This window comes from Saccopteryx bilineata, chromosome 2, assembly GCF_036850765.1.
Source record: "Saccopteryx bilineata isolate mSacBil1 chromosome 2, mSacBil1_pri_phased_curated, whole genome shotgun sequence".
In the NCBI taxonomy this organism is placed as follows: Eukaryota; Metazoa; Chordata; class Mammalia; order Chiroptera; family Emballonuridae; genus Saccopteryx; species Saccopteryx bilineata.
In genome coordinates this window covers 332,676,188-332,693,079 of record NC_089491.1, presented here as the reverse complement: position 1 = coordinate 332,693,079, position 16,892 = coordinate 332,676,188, and the positions used below count along the sequence as shown (strand labels likewise).

Here is a 16,892-nt window from a genome sequence, read left to right as displayed (position 1 = left end):
AACAGATAAATAAACCTACTGTTATAGCAGACAGCTGTAGAAGCAGCAACCTGTCCCTTGCCTGGGCCCAGCACCTCACTAAGCTACTCCAAGGGCCCATGGAAATCGAACAGGGCCTCTGAGATTATTTTGAACACACTTATCTGTAAACATTCCAGAATGTTGCTCCCTTATGCTGAGCTCCCATTATTTAGAGAAAAGCTTCACTTTCCCCCAGGCTCTCCACGTTATACTTTGGGAAGCTGATGAAAGGAAGCTTCCCAAGGATCAGCGCAGAAAACATGAAGCCATCCACTGCCTGACACTCTACTCAATTGATATTGGAAAAAAAAGAGAATAAAGACAAGGGAAAGAAACAGCGCACATGTCGCCCAGCAGAGGATTCTATTGATTTGTATGATCCAAGGGTTCCATTATGAAAAACTTAATTGAACTTCCATACAGCATGATGATAAGACAATAACCTGAAAGCAAGAGGTCTTTAAAGAAATAAGACTTGGCTGCATGGTTAGACAGCCACACAAATATCTGAATAAAAGAGAGCTCTGTCTCACACTAAACTGTGCTTCCCTGACTCCCACACCAAACCCTGAGCAAAGGCCAAGTTCCTTCTTATAGCACTTTATGGGACCAGTCTCTTAAAACGATCACTGTGTAACCTGCTAGCAGGAGATAGGTGGAGCAGTTATTCAACCACTTCCTTCCACGGTATTCTCAACTGTGTCAGAGGCTTCCAATGGTCTCAAAATGGTGGACAGGTACACTTCTCCTATTCAGCACAGCGGAAGTAGCACAATGACAGAAATCAAGCAGTCTATGACTTCCAGAAAACAATCTAAGGTGCTCTTTTTAGAGATGGGAGCTGGTTAGGTGTTTATGTTTTAAGGGGCAGGGGGACCTTATCCTGGTGTCTCCTTTTTCCTTTATAGCAGGAAAAGGTTGGGGCAGGGAACCCCACTAAGTTTGATGAGGTCTGACCTTAAGTTATATTTTAGGTGCCCATTTATAAATGTGAACAAATTTTAACACCTTTCCTTGAAAATGTGATCTGCAGAAAGACATAAGCAAACCATTATTAGATTATATAGATGTGCCAAATAGGAGCTCAATGTTATTGGGAAGTCCAGCACAAGTAAAGGTCACCCCAGAAAAATCTCACTCTTCAGGAAGATTCTGACAATAACGAAAGAATGAGATTTTAATCATGGAAGCTAATTACACAGAAGACTAAATCACAAGAAGAGTTATTTAAGTGTCTTAAATACAATAAAAAGTAATTAACAGGAAGTGCCATCTTGACAGCTTCATGTCACCAGGCGGGCCTAAAAGGATCAGCTAATTCCCAACCAGGGAGCCAGAGAATGAGAAAGAATTCAAAGTTTGATCTTTTTATTTTTTATTTAAATTGTTTTGATTAGCAGATAACAACTTTTGCCAACTCCACAGTGAAGTTAATCAAAAAATGAATCTGCTAGAGGAACGATGAACTCGTTTTCACTGATTCTGCAGAGGGCAAGAGATGGGACTTGACGACTATCACACCAAAGACCCCCAGAAAGCCAGTGACTCGACTCCCTCCCATACATCTCGAGGAAAAACAGAAGGATTAGACAGAACCCTATTGGAGATATAGGTAATTCCCACACTCTGGCATGTGAAATACACTTAAAAATCTGCTTTGAAATAACCCTATAAGAGCCTCCATCTCTTCTGCCTCTTCCTTCTCATTCCCTGGAGTCAGCTGCTTGAGGGAAGCTCTTCCTGAGTCAGAGAATCCCAGTTAATTTCTAAAACAACAGGAGAGTCACTAGGTGCTATGAAGGCAGGTATGTAGGTGGATGAGACACAGATAATGACAGATATAATTTACATGGATGGCTTAATTCTATGGCGTTTCTATAAACTTAGACAAAAGCCCATTTTGAAAGAGGTAATACATTACTACAAAAGCTCTCCTGACTAACCTTCCCTTAGTTGACCTGGACTTTCTATGACTCACTAAACCTACTGGCTAATGCCAGTGAGAGTGACTGAGAGTACACTGTACACTGTGACACACCTGTGTACTTCAGTTCCAATCTGCTGTGCCATTTGTTTCTGTCTCCAGATTCCTGCTTGTTATTTTAATTCATTAAATGTTACATTACTAATTGAAATATGAATACAAAAAGAATGTATGAAAACAGTTGAATACTGTAAAAAGCTTTAATTAAAAAAAATGGCTTTAAAATGGTTACAAAGTAAATATTAGCAGGACAACTATAACAGATGAGGGGGTGTAAATCACAAACATCCAGGGGCCATAATGAGTGTTCCTAAATCCTCATGCCACAGAAGTTATGCAACTCACTAGAATAACATACAGTGATCCATGCTGCCTGTACATCACAGACTGACAAATGCATGTGTATTTCTGGGTTCAAAATGAAATTAAAATATTTGAAATAAAAAAATTATATCCCTTTCTCCAGCCAATGTTTCTGAATAACTAACCATTAACGTCAGTTGGAATGCTTTTAGGATACCTTAATTCTGAATATAAACTGAGTAGTTTGACATTTTTATTAATATTAATACCTCAACTTTTCTACAATATTATTTAGAATTGTTTAAGTATAGGAAATTCAGGGGAAAAGTATATAAAAACAAATCAAGGCAAAGGGAAAATAAAGACAAGTTATGAGTAAGACTGGACTAGAGGGCGCATGCTGCCAGGTACACTGTCTAGAGGTACACTATGCTTGGCACTGAGCTTCCAATGATCAAACAAAAGAAAAAAAATATCAGAAACAAGTGTTTCAATATTGATCAGACAAAAATAAACCTGTAACTTAACAAACCTCTAAGTATTCCCTGTTACGCTTCATAAAGCGACACTTTGTAATATAGTAAACAAATCATTCACAAATTTATTGAACTCCTACCACATGCTGAATACTGACACTACAACAAGGAATAAGAGATGAAAATCATTATCTTCAAGGAGTTTAATGTCTAGCGAGGGCAGGTCTCAACAATATCACTGAATCTTGTATTTCTCCTAATTGCAGCTGAGCGGCTTACTCCAAAGTCTAGTAGAGACAATCTAAGAGGGCTATGCTTCTCAGGTACCCTGCCAGGGTGGTAATTTGGAAAATCATTTAAAAAAAAAAATCATTTCTTACAATCTAACTACAAGAACCTGGAGGCAGAATGTCAAGGTCACCATCCCTGGCAGGAAGCTGAAGTACAGATCCATGATGTTGTCAATTAAGACCAATCACTGTGTTGTTAACTGACCAAACTGATATAAAGGTTGGCATCTTCTTACCAAGAATCTAACCAAACAGAGTCACCTGACCTCTGCAGAAAGACAGGCTGGTCTGAAGGGGTAATCTGGATCAAAGCCAAGATCAATGCAGTTGAAACCTCAAGGTCTCAGGGCATGGGCGTGGCCCCCATACCCTATTCTGGAAAAAATTTTAAACCAGTTGCATCAAATTATCTTTTAAAAATCCCTTACAGAACACTCCCAGGAAAAGAGAAGAAAGGGGGGGGGGGGGAGAGCAACAATAACAAACAGAACATTCCCAGAATATCTGGTTTTAAACAGAGTAAATAAAGACGTGCACATTTCCAGTAGTGAGGCCATTTTTACCCATAATTAGATAGGAGGAGCAGTTATCTACGGGGAGGATTCCTTGTTTGTGACAGTAGAAATTTTAAGGTAAGGAATAACTTTCCGGCTCTCTTGAGCAGGGAAGCATGCATCAGGCTCCTGAATGGTGATGAACTGGTAATGAACACTGCATGCTATACAGACAGAAGAATGACCAAAGTATTTCCTATGTTCTCCCACTTCAAAATGATCTGATTTGTCAAGAGGCTGCTTCTAACAAAACATGATGACTGTGATGGTGTTTATGTAATGACATCAAAAGTCTATATTAAGTTCCTCTCAGCAAAAACGAAGTCTCCGATTATTCTAGGAGTTGTAGCAATGGCTAAAAATACTGGTTTCCAAATGTGGCAATACGCATGTCTGAAAAGGTTCCTGTTTGGTAGGAGAGCTTCTGGCAGGTAAATTAGCTACAGGACTCTCTCTCTTTCCTGTCAGAGGCCTGCTGGAGCTTGGAGGTGTTTCTCCTAACAGGCTTCATTGTACTTTCAATAAGACAATCCCTGTTTTGATGAGAAACCTATTCTTTTCTCCCCTTCCATCGTGCCCCCTACCCCCTTAAAAGAAAAGAAAAATACCAGTTTGGGAACAAACAGAACTTAAGATTGTTAAATAGAGAACAAAATAATTACCATGCTGGTAGATTTTATGCAGAGTAAGAATTGCTCCTGGAGGCTGACTGATTGTTCTAATATTTATTGTAGAAGCATGGCCCAGCAGGTTTCCCCTTCCCCCCTCAGATCCCTCCCTGGGAAGACTGCTCATCAATCAAGCTCTCAAGGGACTCTGGAATATAACCAGGAGACAGCCTGCACAGTACAAGAGGAAGACCCTGTCATCTACTGATTACAGACATCTACACAGAGAAGTCCAATTAACCTCTCTTCTTCTTCTCTCTCTCTCTCTCTCTTTTTTTTTTTGCGTCTATAATTGAACTTCCTAAACTAATATGCAGAGAATCTTTCTAACTACTTTTAGATAGTACCTAGGGCCTGACTGACACTCGATAAATGGCATTATTAATAGTAATAATGTGTGCTACATAGTGCCAAGTACACAGAGCCCAATAAATCTTAAGTAACAACAATAATGAAGTATATGATTAGCTCGTGAGCTATTATAAAGTCCTTTGCAAACATAAAGTGCTGCACAGGCACATAACAATCATAAATCACTCTGTTAAGAGCAACAGAAAGCAAACCAGGATGGAAGGAAGAGACATGAACAAGGAGAGAACTCTCAGTCGGCTCAGCACTCACATTCCTCCAATGGTGACAGTGGCGCACGTACGCTCTGAAAAGGCAGGCACCGTCTCTGTGGCCGGGCTGGCTGGTCTAATGTAGTCCACAGTCACACTGACCTGAAAATGAAAATCAAGGGTGTTAAGGTTAGGAGTTTGCAACCTAGCTCACTAGTAGCCACTCGTGCCCACACAATTGTGAAATCTCATCTCATTCAGTTTCATTTTCTGGATCTAAGATTTTGAAAAACAACCACTGAAAGACAGGTGAGCCACACACTGGTTGGAAATATCTGCACAAAAGCCATATCTGATTGAGGACTGTTACCCAATATACCAAGAACTCTTAAATCTTAACAATAAGGAAATAAAAACCCCAATTTTAATTCATTGATTTCAGCGAGATAGGAAGGGAGAGAGAGAGGCAGAAACAGCGAACTGTTCCCATATGTGCCTTGACCAGGGATTGAACCAGCAACCTCTGCACTTCAGAATGACGCTCTAACAACTGAGCTATCCAGCTAGGGCGAACAATCCAATTTCAAAATGGGCAAGACCTGGACATCTCACCGAAAAAGACTTAAGACATGGCTAATAAGCATAGCCATATGATGTGAAGATGCTCCACATCATATGTTGTTGGGGAAATGCAAATTCAAACAATGGTGAGCTACCATTACCCACCTATCAGAACAGCCAAATTCCAGAACACTGACAAACTCTGGCAAGGATGTGGACAGGAACACAGTCATTGTTAGTGGGCATGCAAAATAGTACAGACACTTGGAGACACAGTTTGGCGGTTTCGTACAAAACTAAACATACTTTTACCATACATTTGAACAGCTGAGAACTTATGTCCACACAAAAACCTGCACATAGATGTTTATAGTAGCTTTATATATAATTGTCAAAACTTAGAAGCAACCAACATGTCCTTTAGTAGTTGGATGGATAAATAAGCTGTGGTTCATGAAGTCAAAGAAATGTTATTCAGCGCTAAAAAGAAATGAGCTATCAAACCGTGAAAAGACATGAAGGAAATACACATTACTAAGAGAAAGAAGCCAATCAAAAAGCTGCACACTATATCCAACTATGGCAGTCTGGAAAAGGCAGAGCTATGGCGAATGTAAAAAGAGCAGTTGTTGCCAACTGCGAGGAGGACGAGGCAGGAACGGGCAGGCGCAGGAGAGGGTTTTTCCAGCAGTGACACTGCTCTACGTGACACTATAATGATGGCTACATGTCATTACCCATTTGCTCAAACCCACACAAAGCACACATCCGAGAACGAAACCTAGTGTAAACCACAAACTTTGGATGATGAATCAACACATATTCACCAATTATAACAAATATACCACTCTGGTGGGGGGTTGTGACAGTGGCAGGCAGAGAGGAAAGGGGACGGAAAACTGGACTTTCTGCTCAATTTTGCAATGAACCTAAAGCTGCTCTAAAAATATATAGTTTAAAAGAAAAAGGTGACTGATACCAAAAGAGAGACAAATGGCTGAACATTTAAGGCACTACAGAAATCGTATTTGACAGGGCAGAGGTTCGCAGCGTCCCTGCGGGACTCCTACATATTATGGTAAAACAGTTCTTTAACCTTCAGACTTCTCTGAAATCAGTTTAAAAAAATATGAAGGGCCTCTACAGAAAAACTGCACGTAATTTCAGTCTGCCATGAATTCTCAAGGACCAAGTTAAGAACTATCAAGAAGAACAAACAAGGTGACAATCACAAAGATGCCTGGAAGGGGTGCACAGCATATGAATCGAAACAACAACGCCAAGTTCTCCCAAACAAAGCTGGAGTTGGGAAATTCTGAAGACAACAGAGAAGAATAAACCAGAAGAACCTTTATGTTTTTGAGTTAAGAAAGTTATGTAGACAAACAGGTTAGGAAGTTACGATCCTAAAATAAAAAAGCTGCTTAATCCCAGTACAGTATATGCTAAATATATAGAATAGAGACATTACTGAACAATGCTTTCTCTTTATGAAACTTTACATGTTCATGTGTCAAAAGAAATAAGTATGTGATATCCCTTAGCAAGCGCATAGGGTCTGTTTTATAATTATGGTATATGACTGGCTTGGGTCATGGCTAAGGTTTCATATCTGTATGGAAGAGACGCATTGGGTCAAGCAGCCTGAGGCCAGCCCCACAGCCTGAAAGTCTAGAATCCCACTTTCTGTTTTTTAAGTTTTATTTACTGATTAATTTTAGAGAGAAAGAAAGAGATAGAAACAAGGAAGGAGAGAGATAGAGAGATGGAGAGAAAGAGAAAGAGAGAGAGAAAGGAAGACTGGGAGAAACATCGATTTGTTGTTCCACCTATTTATACATTCATTGTTTGATTCTTGTATGTGCCCTGACTGGAAATTGAACCCTTTGATACACCTTTGGTGTATCAGTATGACACTCTACCCAACTGAACCTGGCCAGGACCAGAATCCCATTTTCTAAACACGTCTTTAGTACACACAATCAGCTAAAGACAGCCTACAGCACAAGTATCAAGTTCAGCCACACTGCTGGTGAGCACCATTAAAATCCTTTCGAACTGTCTGCTCTTCAAAAACTCATTTAAAATGAATATGGAAATTTTGAAAAGGACAGCTGCCTCAAAACTCCAACTGTCAGATTACTCACTTGAACACTCCATCTAATCACATTTGAAAAGCAACAAGGAGCCATGCCGGAGAGAAAGCCAATGAAGAGCTAAAGGTAAAAAGGACTGTCACATACAGCAACATGGAAAAGAAGACAATATAAAGATGCCTCCTAGAGTGAGGTTTCTGCAATGAAATTACTGCTCAGTCTTACCAACTTCTCAAAAGCTAAGGAGATGGTATTTGTGAGGAACATGATCAGCCGGGGGGGGGGGGGGGGTTGAACAACTTGCACTCCCGACAAAGAGGTTTCAGTTTTCCTGGGTGTAGATAGCCAGTTTGCACAGGCCAAGACAGGGCAAGGAACGGGAGGTCTTCACAGAGAGGCATGGCTGATTAAATGCTGCAGATGGGAAGGTCTCCCTGTGCTGTCTGTGTTGACACACCTGACCCTCCCCTGGCAAGGGCCTACAACAAACCTACGGAAGCCGGAAAAGGGCAGGGGTGCCCTTGGATATCTGCTGCAGTCATGGCAAAATCACAGGAAATCAGCATTGCACACAAGCAATGTGCACCTCAAGGGTGCACACCATAGAACACAGTAAAGTAACTCAGGGTCGTGTTCAAAGGAGGCATGGTCACTGTGTATATGGTCCAATCTGGGAAATTTGGAGGGAAGTCAAAAAATATTTGGAGATGAGGAAAGAGGTCCAAAATATCTCTTCACTCAATCCATCTAACAAGGTCAAGCTTTCAATTCTGTTACCACGGGGAAAAAATCCATCCCTGCTTACAAATACACTAAGTGAATCTCAAGGTTACTGCATACCTACTAATGCCAAGCCTCCTCCTCGGCAGACAGGAGTGGACAGCAGCTCTTCAGTGCCAAACACACTGCACAGAGTCACATTAGCTCTACTCAGGAGTGCCAATTCATCAAGAAGCCCACGTTAGTGGTGGTGGCATGTGGTGGTGATGGTGGGGGTAATAATAACAAACAAAAATGAACACCAAGCATCTCCCTTTCTAATCTAGAAGGGCAACAGACATACTATCCCTGCACATGCCTCTCAGGTAGATGAATGGGAAGAGGGGGGAAAAGTCTTTAATCTTCAAACCAAAAGAACCAAAAGCTATATTTACTTGCTAATGAATTTTTTCCTATATCTAGAGAAAGAGAACTAAAAATAAGTAGTAGATTAAGGAGCTCATTGGGGAGGCATCATTATTAAAGAAAATCTCAAATACAAATGAGGCCCTGAGAATAGCCCACAGCCAAGACACATACCTGTAGGCAGCAATGACAAATCAGGAATTAAAGTCAACATGTAATTAGCATTTACGTCTCTCTCCCATGGATTCTGAGATCTGTTCCCCTACCTTGGAGTTTTTCATCTTTAGATACTCATAACTGACTTGTCAATCACTTGAAAAAGAAACACAGTTTAAGCAGTTTCAATTAAAACAACTGCAAATATTAGCAAAGTCTTCATCTGAATGAATGATAACCTGAATTCCTGGGCTGTGGAATGACCTGAGTTACAGAGAAGTAATAGGTTAATGCAGACATGGTCCTCATTTTTCAAGCAAAGATACTCCTGGAACATTTGGTGTTCAAGTACATGTTTTACATGCACAGGACTCAAATGCAGGGCCCAGTCCCTCTTCACGGCAATGACAAGGAGCCACGGGCTCTTGCTTGGTCCCACCTGTCATTCTCTTATAAATAAATCCTATTACGTCTTTGTACACATTCTTCTTCATCTGTAAAATAAGCACATTAGACTAGAACTTTAGAGCACCATTGAACTCTAGATAATTTAGCTAAAAATGGTGTACTAGAATAGATAGTGTTTTTTGGACCTCTGTAATAATGAGACAGGCTGAGACTCTCTTAAGATGGATGGAAATGCTCTTCAGTTATATTTTTTGAGCCTCTTCTAGATTAAAGTCTCTCTTCAGGCACTCCCCAAACCAATGCAACGGTGTCAGTCAATGCCAGCCTGCCGCAGAACGTGAGAACAAAGAGATCCACTCTGTGCCTGCGTGAAGAACCCAGCCCCATATAAACCCAACACAGTGGCAGTCTGGGCGCCATGATCTCGGGCAGTGCACTCCCTTAGTGCATCAAGCTCCCTCCCTTTCTCATCTCCCTCCACCCTGTTTTCAGTAAACCTTCTTTTGAATCTGTTTCACCTTCTTGCTTGATTTCTGTCCTGTGGGGCACAAGAACCCCTGCCTGGTGACAATTCCTACATTTACTACAATAAACTGGAACACATAGGTTGTAAACTCTAGGAGAGGGAAGAGCATGTCTCTTACTTGCTGAAATTGCTGTCACAGGGCCTGTAAGTAGAAGCGTATATAGGAAATACTTGTTTCATGAATGGACATATGGATCAGGAACACTTCTGACAACATTCTGAAGGACACTTTTGAAATGAGGGGGTTAGGCATTTTGAAGCCTGTTTTATCAAGCTGCAGACCATTCTGTTGTTTTATATAACAAAGATATATTAATTGAAAGCACTAGGAAGGGGGAAAGTATTTTGAAATTGGGATAAAGCTTTAATCAAAGCCATCCCTATAAAGATTAAGCAAGCAAAATATAATTTCCCACATTATTTGTTTTTCAATGAGGTTCTCAAAGAAAAGAAAGGGTAGCAGGTGATCTAATTCATCTTTGGTCTATTAGATTGTAGAGTTTTCCTTAAAAGCAATTTCAAGGACCCTTCAGAGGAACTAAGATGAGAATTCAGGATTCAATTTATATATCAATCTCTTATAAAGACTGGAAGCAGTTTAGTACCAAAAAAAAAAATGGCTCTGGGCCACACATAAGGAACCCTGAGGATCTATGAATATTCTTCATACAACTAATCACTTGAAAAGTGTCAAATCACCAAAGAACTTTGACTTTACGACACTAATGATAATGAAATGACAAAATCTGAACTCACTCTGCATAAAAAATAAGGCAGGAAAAAAACAATTGCATACCCACAGCATTTCCAGGCCACAGCCTGAGTTTAAACACCCTGCCTCTCAAAATATGCTCTTATCTGACCCGTCACTCTCAAGACAGAATTTCCAAGTAGCTATGGAAAGCCTCCATGCACCCCAGATACTGAAAGACAACATCACCTAGGCAAGTGCAACTAATGTAGCCAGGAGACAAAAGCAAGTAGAATGAGACTTCACACAGCTTAGTGAGAACATGAACTCTGGAGCTGCTAAACGGCAAGGTCTGCTCCCCAGCAAGTCTGCGTATGATGGGCTGTGTGAACTTGGGTAGGTTATTTAACTTCTCTGTGCTTCGGTTCAACATTGGTAACTCTGCCTATTTCACCGTTATAAGAAGACATACATTAATATTCATGATACACGAGGCATTTAGAGCAGGGCCTGACTCATATATATATATATATATATATAGAGAGAGAGAGAGAGAGAGAGAGAGAGAGAGAGAGAGAGAGAGTTAGCTCTAAGAGTCAGTTATTTTTAGATAAACATATACTGATTTCCTTAAAGGAGAGCCTAGCACAAAGTAAGTGCTAAATAAGTATCCACGAGATAAATAAATAAAGATGCCTAGACATATATGCATAAATACGATGAATGTTGACTTAAATCATTAGACTACTGAAATCATAAGGCAGACTCAATTAACTACACTTTTCCTTAAGGAGTCACAGCAAACAAGAATATATGCCTCATACATATTCATTCCAACTTAGAGATAAACAGGGTTTATTTTAAAGAATGATATACTATTTAGTGTTTATTTAGACATTTTCCAGATTAACTTTGCAGGTACCAGTTACTGGAGGTTTTATTTACTGGATATAATTAAAGCAGAGTGTAGGGAATCATCTCAGTTAATAGGTTAACTAAAGATATTTTTGGAAAACACTCTTTGCCTTACAAAATTAGACAATGAACAAAGAGAGACCAAGTTTCCATTTGCTTTGAACATAATAGGACCTTCCATAATACTCCTCAATATTTATGTATTCTCAATTTTTTTCCTAGATAAAAGTACCGTATGTAATTATTCTAAAATTATGAGTTATCTAATTTTTAAAAATTTTAAAACACCCTTAGCCTGGCCAGGCGGTGGCGCAGTAGATAGAGCATCGGACTGGGATGCGGAAGGACCCAGGTTCAAGACCCCGAGGTCACCAGCTTGAGCGCAGGCTCATCTGGCTTGAGCAAAAAGCTCGCCAACTTGAACCCAAGGTCGTTGGCTCGAGCAAGGGGTTACTCGGTATGCTAAAGGCCCATGGTCAAGGCACATATGAGAAAGCAATCAATGAACAACTAAGGTGTCGCAACAAGAAACTGATGATTGATGCTTCTCATCTCTCTCCATTCCTGTCTGTCTGTCCCTATCTATCCCTCTCTCAGACTTTCTCTCTGTCCCTGTAAAAAAAAAAACAAAAACATGGATGGACCTTGAGAACATTATACCGAGTGAAATAAGTAAATCAGAAAAGGCTAAGATCTGTATAATTTCACACATAGGTGAGATATAAAACTGAGACTCATGGACACAGGTAAAAGTGAAGTGGTTACCAGAGGGAAGGAGATGTGGGGGAGGGGAAGGGAGTAAAAAGAGACAAATATATGGTGACAGAAAATAATTTGACTTTGGGTGATGGGTATACAACATAATCAACAGTTCAAATGCTATATAGAAACGTTTACCTGAAACCTATGTACCCTGTTAAATTTAACTTTCTTTTTCTTTTTTATTAAGTGAGAGGCAGGGAGGCAGAGACAGACTCCAGTATGTACCCCTACCAGGATCCAGCAAGCAAGACCCCTATAGAGCAACAATCCTCTGCCTGGCTGGGTGGCATCTCCATTGCTTGGCAACAGAGCTATTTTAGCACCTGAGGCTGAGGCCATGGAGCTATTCTCAGTGGCAGGGGCCAACTTTGCTTGAACTATTTGAACCATGGCTGTGTGTGGGGGTGGGGGAGGGGATAGAGAAGCAGATGGTCACTTCTCCTGTGTGCCCTGACCGGGAATAAAAACTGAGACTTTCACATGCCAAGCTGATGCCCTACTGCTGAGCCTACCAGCCAGGGCCAAATTTAATTGTCTAAATAAAATTTTAAAAATAGAAATAAAAAACAAGTGAGAGCAATGTATGCCATTTTTCACATTCTAAAGGCACATTTAAAAAGGAAAACTAAATAGATGAAGTTATTTTTTTAATTATTTCTAATTTAGCTCAAATTATCTAAAACATTATCATCATTTCCACATAAAAACAATATAAAGGAAGCACAGAAATTACCCTCTCTCTTTCTGGAAGTCGGAGTGTACTGCGCAGGTACAGCACCCCTCCATCTGGACCGGCCACACTGGAAGCGCTCGAGCCAGCACTCTGCACTGTGCGTGTCTAGGCTAGCTGTTCTGAGACTCATTCCTTTATCATGTGAGCCTTGTGGTTCTAACTTACTCTATTTTCTCCTGGGAAGTTTTGTTACCTTCTATTTGGTGAATCTTTATTAAAACCACAGTATCAAAAACCAGATATAAAATGTTTATCCTTCATTTTATTTTAAAAATCCATTACCTGACTAAACTAGAAAGATAAGCCAATTAGTTATTCAGTTTCAAAAAAGAATTTTAGGAGAGAGAATAAATTTGTATAAAGGGAAAAAAAATCCTCTAATTTATAATTACTATTGTAAAGTATATTCTGTTTAATAGTTTGATCAAGATACTTTTTAAGAACTTCTATCAATTCAATGGCTATATTTTATTTATTCTTGATCTGCTGACACAACTCCAGAATTCTTTACCACAGTGTCTGAAATTTATTCTAATGGATGGATGGTGACTAGAAATTCAGGTTAAAGAAATACGGTTTTATAGTTATAAATAATGCTTCTGCTGAATACTGATATTATTAGAAAGAAAACAAGCAAGTGGTAGATGTAAACTATTTATTTTTATAACCACAATCCAAAACTTGAAATTTATATGCTCCATTAGCATATCTTTTGAGCTCCAATATCTCTAATGACAAGAGTATTCAACTACACTGCAAAGATAAACCAGTGCTCCCTTCCGACCTGTCCAATCCAGCCTGACGTATTCTGTAAAATCCCCCTCAAATCACTGTAATTAGTTGCTAAGGCGGGCTGGGCTGTTCGTTCCCATGCATTCATGTTGCTTTCTCCCATCTACGATCACCCTTCCAAACGCCCCCAGAGTCAGAGCTATTTTAAGCACATTTCATTTCCATCAATGGAATGTTAATCTATAGTGCTCACAAACCTCTACAAGCACAGAGTCAAGGAAATTTATTTGATGTATTTCTGGCAAAATGAACCCCTTACCCCCACCAACTCCCCTGATGAATGGGCAGGTGCGTTCTTCTGTTTTGAGGGGAAAGATAAAACACAGCTGAACACAGGGCCCCTAGAGACACGAAGGCTCTATCTGACATCAGGCGTTCACCGAAATGGACATCGCTGCTCCACAATAAACATCCAGTTCAGTAAATATTTAATTAGAAGCAGACACTGGCATGAGATCCACAAATATATGTGAAACCATTTCATATAAGGGGCTATTAGAGACTGGCAAAGATTTCTAGAAGTAGTGATAACAGCCTGACAACCACCATTTCATTGAGATGGACTAAACACACACTGCACTGTCTACTGCATGAGACAAGTAACAGGCACACATAAAGCATTATGGAAATAGTTTGACAATTGAAAATATTCCAAGTAAATCTGAAGGGGAGCACAGAAAAAACAGAGGACACTATTTAAAAATAACCTCAGAGCTGCTAGCTTTTTCATTAATCCTCTTGATTCTTAAATCCTTATAAACCTACAAATATATCTAAAAAGTGTAATCTGGTTGTGCTAATGCTCTGACCATGATCTTCCTCATTACTGTATCATGGAATATCTCATCCCAATGCCTAATTTTAATACCAGCACTGCATGTCCCTAGAAAAGAATGCTAGCAGCCCCAGAAGAACCACTAAAAACTGTCTCTTGTGTCCCTTGCATGTCTCTTCTTACTCCTCATGAGAGCTACCATCTCCTACTGCCTTTCTCTAGAGGACGGAACTTGAACGTGGGTCTTTTTTCTTTTATACAAGTGTCAATCACAGTCATCTGTGTCCAGAATTTCCAAGGTCAGTATCAGTCAGGGGAAATTAAATCACTTGGTCCAGAACTCTCCCTGGAGGAGTTCCAGCCACACAAGCAGCACAAACACACAGAGAGACTTATAACTTTGTGTAAAATACATACAATATCACCCAGTCTTCAAAACAACAGTAACAGAACTAAGGGATATGAAAAAAGGAATGTGCTTAATGACATCTAAGAAGAATTACTAGGGGGTGATATTAAGACATGGGTAAAAACAATGGTTACGTTTTATTTTCTCTGCAAATATATGCCAGTCTGTGAAGGAAATGTCCCCACTCACCAAAAGACCAAACTGAGACACCACAGGCAATAACAGTGAGGGCTAACGTATTTACCTTGCCAGGAGTGTCAATAAATTCTACTGCTCTGGGGGCTAGGTCCTTGCTGGCTGAGCACGGTCAGTATAGAAAAGCCATTCTTCATCCAGTACAGCTCAGAACACACCCATTGCTGAGAGTGCCCATGAACTGACACTTAGAAACCACTATGTGGAAACAGGTAAGTTAAGGAAAAGCCACACTTAGAATGGTGAATTGGACTAAAAGAAGTGTGTTGTGACCTCAAAGGAGAAATACGAAGAAAAATATAATAATTCATAAGGAATGCCTGCCAATGACACAAAGAAAAATAGCAAGGATCCAGCTCTTATTCTATTACATAAAATATTTTTGGTTTTTTTGCTAAGATTCCAAGATAGTCAGGCATTAACATCACAGGCCTTTCCTATTTCACACAGCCCAGCCTCTTTCCGTATTTCGCACAGAAGATAGAGGTCTACTAAACGAAACGCAGCCCCTTGATCAAAGGCTCAGCGTGCACAGAGCAGTACCACCTAAAGTCAATGTCTGAAACGGCACAGACACTGATCAAAGACCAGACTGAATTGCACCTGGGTCCACCTCCAAATGTAGGTCTCCTGACTTGTAGCCACTGTTTTAAAAACAGTATATATGCATACAGCCGACTCCCCATGCCACAGATAAACTACATATTCAGAAACTAGGTGATCAGCATGGAACAATAAAGGTAGGTTAAATGCAGTGTTTCCATCCTAAATAGCTCAAATTCAAGAAGCTAGCTAGCCCCAGATAGCTGTAGAGACAAAGAGGCCTTCTCCCAGACTCACAGTTCTCTACTGTCCACTGCTTATCAGGAACAAGGAGGAAAGTTATTGCTCAGGTTCTTTAAAAAAATAAAAATAGAATTACCATAAGGTCCAGCAATTCTACTTTCAGGTATATTCAAGCCAAATGAATTGAAGCCGGGTCTCAGAGATATTTGCACCCCACATTCATAGCAGCATTCTTCACAATAACCAAAAGGTAGAAGCAACCTAAAAGCCCATCGATAGATGAATGGATAAACAAAATGCAGTGTATACAGAAAATGGAATATTACTCAGCCATAAAAAGGAAATTTTGACAGGTGCTATGACTGGGATAGACCTAGAAGACATTAAACGAAATGCAATATGCAGTCACAAAACAGTGATACTGAATGATTCCACTGAAAGGAGGTATCTAGGAGTCAAACTCAAAGAAACCAAGTAGATGGGTGGTTGCTAGGGGCGAGAGGGAGGAGGGAATGAAGTATGCTATTTAATGGACACAGAATTTTTGTTTCACAAGATAAAAATGTTCTGGAGATTGGCTGCACGACAACATGAATATATTTAACACTACTGAGCTGTACGTACATTTTACGTTGGCTAAGATGGTAACTTTTATGCAATGTGCATTTTATCACAATTAAATGTGGTGTGTCTGCTTGGCAATTCCACCCACACATTCCATAGGACAGTAACTGAGCAGCATGAACCAGGCAGCGGCCAGACCACTCTTACCTCAAACCCAGTTAACCGCGAAATCTTTAGGATAGTCAAGAGAATACTTCTAGCACATTCCCAGAAAAACAGATAGTTACCCAAAGGCAATAATTAATTAGGATACATGTCCACTAACACATTAGAAAAGAAAGCAAAGTCTAAGGTAGGACAAATTATCTCGCCTTTCTCAGAATATAAAATATCTGTTGTCTATTTTCTTGCTTTCTAAACTGAAGAGTCAACTTAAACAACATGTGTAGGTATTACAAGTCTCACTAAATGGACCTGCTTCACCATTTCTCAGGGGCCGTCATGGAGTTAAGATAGAGTAGTCTATAGCTCACTGACTTCCT

General features: G+C 40.0%; 1 protein-coding gene across 1 annotated transcript in view; it reads right to left on the bottom strand.

Moving 5' to 3' along the window:
• The window catches only part of SND1 (staphylococcal nuclease and tudor domain containing 1), a 445,599-nt gene that overhangs the window by 229,714 nt on the left and 198,993 nt on the right, over positions 1–16,892 (bottom strand). The window contains exon 12 of the mRNA XM_066262225.1: positions 4,918–5,018. Coding sequence (XP_066118322.1) covers positions 4,918–5,018 — 101 coding nt within the window. The remainder of the gene's footprint in view (positions 1–4,917; positions 5,019–16,892) is intronic.